Below are 9362 nucleotides of genomic sequence, written 5' to 3' on the forward strand. Positions count from 1 at the left end.
CCGCCATTGGCAGTTACGTCACAAATACTGGAAATGTCGTCTGCGGGTCAGAGTTGAGAGGACAGTTTTACTGTTGTAGGAAAACATGTCGTCATCGTCGTTATTTACACGAAATGTTCGTTTGCCCAGAGAAAAAAAATTGACACCAAATATGTACGTTATCATGAAATTACGATAAGGCTACAGCGCATGTGCAACAACAGTGCATGCGCAGAAGGCGTGGAATATTATTCTGAGCGGGAGCCCCACAACCCAATAATTGGACATTCTGCAAGACGGAGCGAAATACGATCCGCATATAAATTTGAGAATAGAGACTTGCCTGCTGGGATAGGGTGCCTGTGCCCTGGAATATTTGCTCTCTTTGCGACGGGGAGGGCCAGTCGGCATCGGACCAAAGAGGTAGCGGAAGGTATGCACGGCATTTTACAGCTACAACGTAGAATATCGGTAAGTGTTCTGACTTCACAACTAGATATTTACAATGCTGAAACTACGCCTGCACCATTTTGTCGTTATATATTCATTTTGTTTGGTACCGATAGAAGGAAGGGCGATTTCACACCATGCCTGAAATTGGAGCTGGAAATATCTGATAGCGCAATATATAGGAGACATACATGGCGGCCATGCTTGGTACGCAGGCTAGAGATAAGGTTCAGACAGATAGCAATCGTTTTTTTTTTGTTTCTATAAAGCTCGCTATCAAACACAAATTCTCACGTTGTAGAAGCCAAAGCCTTCTGGGAGAGTTTAAATGTCAGCTTCCGGGTGGTAAACCCTGAGGATCTATACCCACAGAATGTAATGTAGTGATCGGGAATACTTGGCACATTCAAACAACCCCCAAGCCGGTGCTATTTTTAGTTCCCCTAAAACGCGCGCCAAGTTCACACCATTTAAGTGCATGGGACCTCCTTAAATAATCATTATCAACAAGCCATCATACCAAAATCATTTGTTCATAACGTATGAGATCAGAGAAATTCATAATTCTGTAAGACAGAGCTTGCGGTTGGGAAAGTCCCACTAGTGCTCGATATAGCCATTCCACGATGATCAAATTACAAGATTCACAGAACATCGAATGTCGTTTACAAACTGTTGTATAGCAATTATATTTCTTTAATGCTGAACATACAAGACATACAGACGCTTGGCAGAGCACTATATAAGAACTAACTGCTAAATCCGTACTTGTATTTACGTCAGTGGGTACCATTAGCAAGCTGGGTACAAATCTTGCTGTTGAATGATAAATTGTCAAACAAACAGACCCAGCATCGCAATTCTAAATTAGAACGTATGTAGACCTATATATCTTCAAGACGGTAGACTTCTAGTTTGAAAATCAACATAATTGTAGATTTATACGTTACGACTTGGGAATGAAAAATGATGTCATCTGTCTGTGCGTTTACTAGCAATTAGACAAGCCCGTCAAAATATGCCCATGTGTTGTTGTTATGCGATTAACCGCCCTGAGAAGTGCCCTGGATTTTTTTTTATTAATTCAAACTAAATGTAGAGTACTATTGCCAATACCAATCTACAGACCTTACTTTTTGGGATATAAAACTAATGTATTTATTATTAGAATCCTTTTGAAGAAGGAAGAGGGCCTTACTTTATTTATATCCATAGCCTAGTGCAGATGTTGCTTTTTGAAGGGATTCCACTCGATCCGCTGCGCGTGCCAGGCATACAGCAGTGACCACGTGTGCCGGGCACGGTTGCCATGGCCTGAATGTGTGCTATAGGCAGTACATTAGCAGTCATAGACCGGTATACAAACTATCGTTCAAATTGTACAAGATGGAACAATCAAATCATGTTTTGACGATGTTGACGCTGTGTACACGCAATTACATGCTATAAACAAACCAAACAAAAAACAAAAAAAACTGAGCAAAGAGGACCATTAAAAAAACGATCGCCAATGAAACGCAACGTTGCGTATGTTTCCCGCAATCGATTGGATTGCTAGCTAGGAATTGAAACTCTAGGGCGTTTATGAGTTGTACTAGATTTGAATTAATTGGCTTTGTGGTGAACTTAAAGGATTTCAGTCTACCAAAATGGCTGACAAGTCAAGGGTCATTGAAGCGGTCGCGGTATGTCCGATTTGGTCAGACCATGGCCTGCACCTGTCACTCCATTGATACGGGCCAGTCAATGGCCTCGAAATGCAATAGATAAACATTGATTCGGGTGGTCCCATAGCAACGCTTTATAACCGGATTTGTCTATCTACTTGGACTCGATGATATGTGAGATGATACTAATTCATCTTTATATATCTCTTCATACATGTGAGTGGTTCCCACTTTACCAAATTGCTTTGATTTGTAATTAATGGATTGTTTACTTTAGATGTTATATTAGACTAATCGTGAATACATATGTCGTCTCTGATGATTATTTGGAGTTATCGTCAATAATATAGTAAATAGCTAATAGACTGGTTTATTGATTGATTCAAAACTCCTGGCAGCCAAAAGGCTGAATTGTGAGATTCACAGTTACAAAGTTTTTTTGTATATGACTCTTAGTCTATGACTGGTAAAGTCTGATAGCTTTGGCTGGTTCAATGATGCAGGGATGGTATTACGTATTGTAATACAGGTGGAAAATTAACTACTAGGATATATTACATTGCAGCACAGTATTGAAGCAATTTATGCCTTCTGTGAACTTTCAGGTCTCGCTATTAGGCTGGGTAAATAGATCAAGATTGGCTGCACGTCGTTCAATCTCTACCTATTCTTATCAGTGTGTGGAGGATTTATCATTGGATAGCTATTCCTCACAATACTGGCTATCTCATTCAGAAAGACGCTAATTGATTGCATACGTTGAAAGAATGCACAGGACTTTAATCGATAACGATTATCAATCATTGTCTGTTCTGTAACCGGCAACATGAATGGAATTTTGTCTACCTGAATTAAGCTTAGAGATTGGCTTTTTTGTCTCATGGCTCTACCATTTCCAACATTGGAAATCCCATTATTCGAAGCAGGCATGCAAAGAAGACAATATACATTAACACACACACACATATATATATATACACACCTTTTCATGGAATTTAAGGACTATAAACTGAAAACATTTCACGCCTCATTAAAGATCATTAAAGATATCAGTGTGATAGCAATGTCATCATCGCTTTCATTGATATCGTTTATACGTATTGTTGCCAGCAAAATACAATACGACATCAACAAAATCATAAAAAGTTTGGAGTTTTAGAGTCTGCATGTACATTTTTTGGGAATGTGGGGCCATCCCGAGGGTTTAAATGGAGGAAGAGTTATGCAGAGAAGATGATGTCTCCCCGAGGACGGCCTATTAAGACTGCCTGTTTCCGTCTGGATCTAATTTCATCATGACCCACACATGCCCACTCACATCGGAGAGGTCGTTTCGGACGTTTCCCGCCAGCTTTATAAGTCTGTTGGAGTACTGGCTGCTCAGAAACCTATTTCTCCAACCATTTCCGTTCTGGCGCTGAGATTACGGGGTTTTGATCATTTGCAGTTCAAATGAACTCCAGTGTGTTTAGTATTCAGACGGGCTAGGATAGTCTGGGAGTGAATTTGAATCAAGTGGATATGGAGATAGTAGACCATCCTGACTGCCCATCGCAATTAGCAGTTCAATCAATGACAATATGGAAATCAGAGGTCTAATCAAAGATATATATACAGAGAGAGCGATTGTATATTTGTCAGAAAGTTGCATTATTGTTTGTTTTGGTTTTGGCGCGACTATGGAATCTGTCTATTAACTACACACATACCTATGGCGTGGAAAAAGCACTTACTTCAGGATACACTAACATTGCCATACTGTTGTCCAGAGCTCCCTGCCTGTGCTAAAAACTAAACGAGATATATGTCTTCCCACATAATCAACCTAGCTATAGTCATGTAGATAATCTTTATAATCATTGCAAACGTTTTAATTGATTTACCTAGCCTCTGCGTTATTGTTGATGTGTTTCCTCACAGAAGTGACATCAGTGTAAGACGTCAAGAGGGTCGGTTTGAGACCTTCTCAACTTAGATTCCCGGACTTTGTAAGAACTTTTCCTGTCCAAAATGTCGGCAACAACAGAAGCTGCCGCTCTCGGGACGGACGCTATCGACGTCGCGACGGCGGTTCCCGTCGATGACGGCAACGGCGACGACGACGCCCTCTCGGGTGTGGAGGACATCATCTCAGCTATCCTCCCCGGCGCCTGCGAAACGTGGAACGACGCGCAGCACGTCCTGTTCCAACTGGCTTCCATCTGCTTCCTCTTAGCTTTACTCCTTCCGCAAGTCATAAAACCACACACATGGATTTTCCGTGGGCTTTTGATTCTCGGCTTCATCTTTATGTGCCTGTGGGGTGGGATCGCCGTCTGTATAACCGACGTCATCGGCTGGTACATCCTCTTCATCGTCATGAACCTAGTACACGTCTCCTACCTTGCCTACGTTCAGCGGGAAGCGGAGTTCGAGAAGATTCTTGAAGATGTCTATGCGAAAATCTTCCAACCCCTTAAGGTGAGCAATATCCTTTCATAAAGCTTGAACGTTCACATTTGTCCTATGTTGTTTGAGTATGTTGTTTCTAGTTTGTAAATGGTGGTAACATAGTGATAACATATCCAGAAACTGTCACACAATCACCATAGCGCCATAGACAAACAACGAATCTTTACCTGTATGGCCTGTATAACAGCTCTTCCATACAACTCACCTGCTTTTCAGGCACGTGGTGTGGTTATGACTCTTACACAGCTAGCTATGAGCGTTGTGTAAAGTTTTCTAAGGATGATACCGCTACTGAACCTGGTGGAAAAGGTTTTTTCTAGTAAAAATCATATAGCGTTTCAATGTAACAACCCACTAGTAAATGTCTCCCTTTTCAATTGCCTCCCCTACAGGTGACTCGTGATACATTTGCTAACCTAGTTGCTGCTAGAGGCAAGATCTTTGAGCTCAAGCAGGGAGACGTTTACGCCGTGGAAAAGAGAACGACATCGGAAGATAGGATCGCCATCCTGATCTCTGGAACGTGAGTTGACCATAAGATATATCTCATATTTCATTCAGAATTTGTTTGTGTCAAAGTCTCTATCAAAGAATCTCTGTTGCATGTTTTGATCATGAGAAATCCTATTCCATTGGCACAGTTATAAAATGTTGATTATACGTTTGTATTATAGACCAATAATTTTCACCACAAACAGAAGGTCACGTTGAAATTTTCTCTTTTTTCTTTGTACACGCACTAAATACTATAACAATATGTGTACGTAACACTGTGTTGGACCATGCTTTTAGACATTATAAGATTCTATATTTTCTAAGATGTCTCCTTAATTGCAGTCTAAGGGTTTCGTGTGAGGACCATCTTCTGCATTACATCTACCCCAACCAGTTCATCGACTCTTGCGAATGGGAAGCCTTCAGGCTCAACCAAGGAAAGCAGTTCCAAGTAAGTCCTTAAACTACACATTCTCTTTAAACCCACCCATGTTGTATCCGATCAAAAAGTTAATATCATTTTAAACCTTATCGTTCATTGCATTGAGTATGCATTATATTTCAAAAATAACTCTGACTTGACGCACTTATCGAGCACGCCATACTGGTACTATAACTCTGACACAAAACAATTGATGTTAACTCTGTATCATGTATTACTATGTAATACTTATTTCTCATGGATTGAACCACTCAGCTAAAGTAGCAAAGCGATTAGTCTTGTTCTATAGAACTCTTTATCATAGTTATAAGCAACTGCGTACATAATAGTCTTGTTCTGTGCATGCATTACTCTAGAATTTGTCATACATTGCACCCGTTACAATCATTGTGCAATAAAGATTGAATTGAATTCACTGTCATGCTGTCCATGTATCGGCCTTGTAAAGCACTTGGAGCCCGTCGCAAGATTTGATTTTTATGATTTTCCAGGTGACCATCACCGCTGAGTCTCCCTGCCGGTACATCTGCTGGCCACGTGAACACCTGAAGTACTACCTGCAGATGGACCCCTTCCTGGACGCCGTGTTCCACAACATCATCGGTAAGGTCTCATCACATCTCAAGCGTACTACCATTTTTGTTGAAGACAACGAAATTATCTACTCTTTAATAGTACAAAGCTACAATTTCTTCCAACACAAAGGTTCAATTGTTGACGTCACGTATCCACAAGATCACGTGTTGATACCATCACGTGTCTAACTCTCGCGAGTTTACGTTCTGAGGTGATTGGTCATCAGTATTGATCCTGAAGAAGGTGACAGTGGTCGTTACAAAATTGATCCGTGTGTACCTTTGTGTTGGAAGAAAGTTTAGCATTGTACTATATGATTACGACCAACAAAGATGAGCTTCAATGATGATTATCTATTCTTCTTTTCGTATGTTTTCGTAAACTCCCGAACCTTGATGATGGAAAACCCGCTATTGACAACAATGCGACGCTTTGAGCAAATCTGCCTTCTTGGTGGTTTCAGCCTTCTGTAGTAGCATTCTGACATCCATACAATCTCTTTAGCTTTGGTCATACCCCCATTCTACCTGACGGCGCTCTAACACCTAGCGTCCTAGAGGAATGGGGAACTTACAGGTCAAATATCTTGTCTGACTTAATTTCTAAATATCTTCTTATTCTATCTTGTTCTCCAGGAAAGGACATCATCACTAAGCTGTACCTGCTGAACGAGCAGCTGATCCGTAAGCCGCCCAAGACCCTGAACATGGTGGACATCCGTAACTCCGTGGCCAGGGACGACCCCACCTTCACGATGCAACGTCTCTCCCAACTGGGCAGCCCCGAGGACTTCGCTGCTTTCAAGCCACGTAAGTTGAACTCTAACAGCACACACAAGAACGTCATCCTTTCATGTTTACTGAAATTCCGCCTTCGTCTCGTTTCTACATTGTCCTCATTTACAGCTTTTGTTGAAGTCACATGTGCTTCACTGGGCGTTGACTTGCCCAACATTCTGTGTGAAAGTGCGACTGCTTCATGCAAGGAGAGAATCTTAACGTTGAGCTTGGAACAGGGCTATATAAAACAAAGCATTTTAGAGACAGCCGTGCACAGTGTAATGACCTGCATGCTTAGTCAGCGACACTGGACATAACACTACAATGAAAGCTGTAAAAGGGGGTTGCCCTTACAAAATTCCCAAAGACAAAACCAGCATACAGGGGTGCCATTGTACTTGATCTGGTTTTCTAGGTCGTGGAAGGGAGACCACCTTTTATTAGGTGGGCGGCTACTCTTAGCGAAGAGAGTCCACCAGGTAGGAAACAGATCAGACTAGTCTCACAGGGACAGGCAGAAGAAAACGAACGCATTCTCTGCAGGAAATGCTACAGTTTGATTTTCTGATTCCGACAAAAATCGCATTCTAAGTCTAGCCCTCCTTTTTACAACATATTTGAATGGTACAAACGTAGTCGTATAACTAGGTTGAACCAATACTTTGGTCTTGCTTACTAACATTACTAATCAGTTTGGTGAACCTTGTGCGCTTGACAGCAAAGGACGTACGTGCGTGTATAACATTGTGCGTCTTTTACTGTGGCTGAACAAGGAACTACGACTTATCAAACTCTGATCTTCTGTTTCAGTGTCGATGCCCGGTGACAAGCCGCCGCCCGGAGGAAGGCCACTGAGTATGTCATTTGAGACGACCGTCTAAGGAGAAGCAAATAAAGAATCCGGTGTTCGTGGAAGGTCGCCATCTTGTTTCAAAATGGCGTCATCCATCCATCAATGTTGACTAAGTCGACTTCGTGAAAATTCGAGTCTTGAAATGAAATTATCAGGTTCAAAATACTTTCTTGGATCTAGTCGTGCAGGATAAGACTAAAAATCATCATCCGTGTGTACCAATGTGTTTTGTGTTACAATAACATTGTGCCAAGTGCCTCTGTTTCTACTCAGGGGCCAAACGCCTTGTAGACAGATTTTTCGGCAACTTTGTCACAGAGGCTGTCTTGTAATTAACACTGTACCGATGGATTAGGTTAAACTGTAAATAATTTTATCAAGTTAGAATTGCTTTGAGATCTAGGATGGCGGTGTCTTTGTTGTTCCTTTTTCTGTCTTAGAGTAGTTTGTTTTTATTTATCTAGCAATCACGCAAAAATGTATTTCTAAGTCTTTCAAATTTACATTTTAACAAGTATCATTGAGCAGTCTTGGTCTGATAGTGTGCAGATATGCGTTTCGCATACAGGTATATTTGATATGTGACATCACTGTGACGTCACAACCATCCTATGGCAAGAAAGCCGTGACATGTTCATGCCCCGTCACATCAATGATGCTGCTTTGGCCTTGCATATCTTTTCGTCCAGTCTGTCTTTTAGAGGTAGATATTTATTCACCATTTGCTAAACCAAATCTAAATGCAATTTCTTTAGTCTTGTGCCATTGATCGACTGCTATTTGTAACTGTCATAATCTTTGTAATCTCTGTCAAAAGTTACTCCAGACAGTTGATAGAGAAACGTGTTTGGCAGTGTGCTCTGCAATAAACTGTCAGGAATATATGACGAACTGCTCACAGATATATTCATGGAAGGATACGGGATAAAACTACAAAGAAGTGAAGTAGTGTGAACTAACGATTGCGACAGTAGCGAGGTTTGTGCTGATCATTGACTTGTTATTTTTGTATATTGTCACTGCTGTACAGATATTGGCATGTTCGGTGTGTTCAAAGAATGAATTTAGTACACTTCTTAGTCAATTTTAGTACGAATAGAATTTACTGCTGACATAAGAAACTTTATTTCCAACTCAATATTTATTTCGAAGTGAGATGTAACCGTTGATGAACATTTGCACTTCAAGTGTACATATTTCAGTATTTCATTTGTCACTTCAAATGTTTTCTATCAGTATTCAGATCAGTGCAACAGTTTTGTCGGAGCTTAGAATTTGTACTAGTTCCGGATGCATACATTACGGTAGTCAGGTGTATGTCTGTACGAGATTATTCAGGAATAAAGCGTTTGCGTTGAAGATTCTGGCCATGTCGTCTTTGCTGTGTTGCAAAATATATAATATTCTCGTAGTCTGAAATACATAGAAGAACATCCTTAAAATTATAGACTCCTTTGAGGGCCTTTTATTTTTTTGGGGGAGGGGAGGGGATCTCTTAAAGGCCTGCTTCCAGCTGGCATCCACAAGGTTCCATTAGAAAACACCCATCGGCATGGAGATGCTTAAGAACGATTTCACCGGCAGATCTGGACCATATCTTGAAAAATCACAAATCAGCGCTCTCCCAAAAAAATAATCACCGGCGCTCCTAGCAAATGAGACTTAAGATT

The 9362-nt window shown here is 41.0% G+C and overlaps 1 protein-coding gene across 4 annotated transcripts; it reads left to right on the forward strand.

Moving 5' to 3' along the window:
- The first annotated feature begins 230 nt into the window (after window positions 1-230).
- Window positions 231-9051, forward strand: LOC118422849 (blood vessel epicardial substance-like). 4 transcript variants are annotated; one of them, XM_035830657.1, is made up of 8 exons: window positions 231-450; window positions 4017-4556; window positions 4940-5070; window positions 5385-5493; window positions 5976-6087; window positions 6696-6869; window positions 7255-7318; window positions 7650-9051. In XM_035830657.1, exons 2-7 carry the CDS (start codon window positions 4107-4109, stop codon window positions 7281-7283), a joined length of 1005 nt encoding a protein of 334 aa, XP_035686550.1. In that variant the 5' UTR covers window positions 231-450; window positions 4017-4106; the 3' UTR covers window positions 7284-7318; window positions 7650-9051. The 4 variants fall into 4 exon arrangements, with proteins under 4 accessions (XP_035686550.1, XP_035686548.1, XP_035686547.1 ...); XM_035830655.1 differs by lacking the exon at window positions 7255-7318 and having other exon boundaries at window positions 4017-4562; window positions 4946-5070; XM_035830654.1 differs by lacking the exon at window positions 7255-7318.
- Window positions 9052-9362: the final 311 nt, after the last annotated feature.

Source organism: Branchiostoma floridae, chromosome 9 (genome assembly GCF_000003815.2).
Source record: "Branchiostoma floridae strain S238N-H82 chromosome 9, Bfl_VNyyK, whole genome shotgun sequence".
NCBI classification, from domain to species: domain Eukaryota; kingdom Metazoa; phylum Chordata; class Leptocardii; order Amphioxiformes; family Branchiostomatidae; genus Branchiostoma; species Branchiostoma floridae.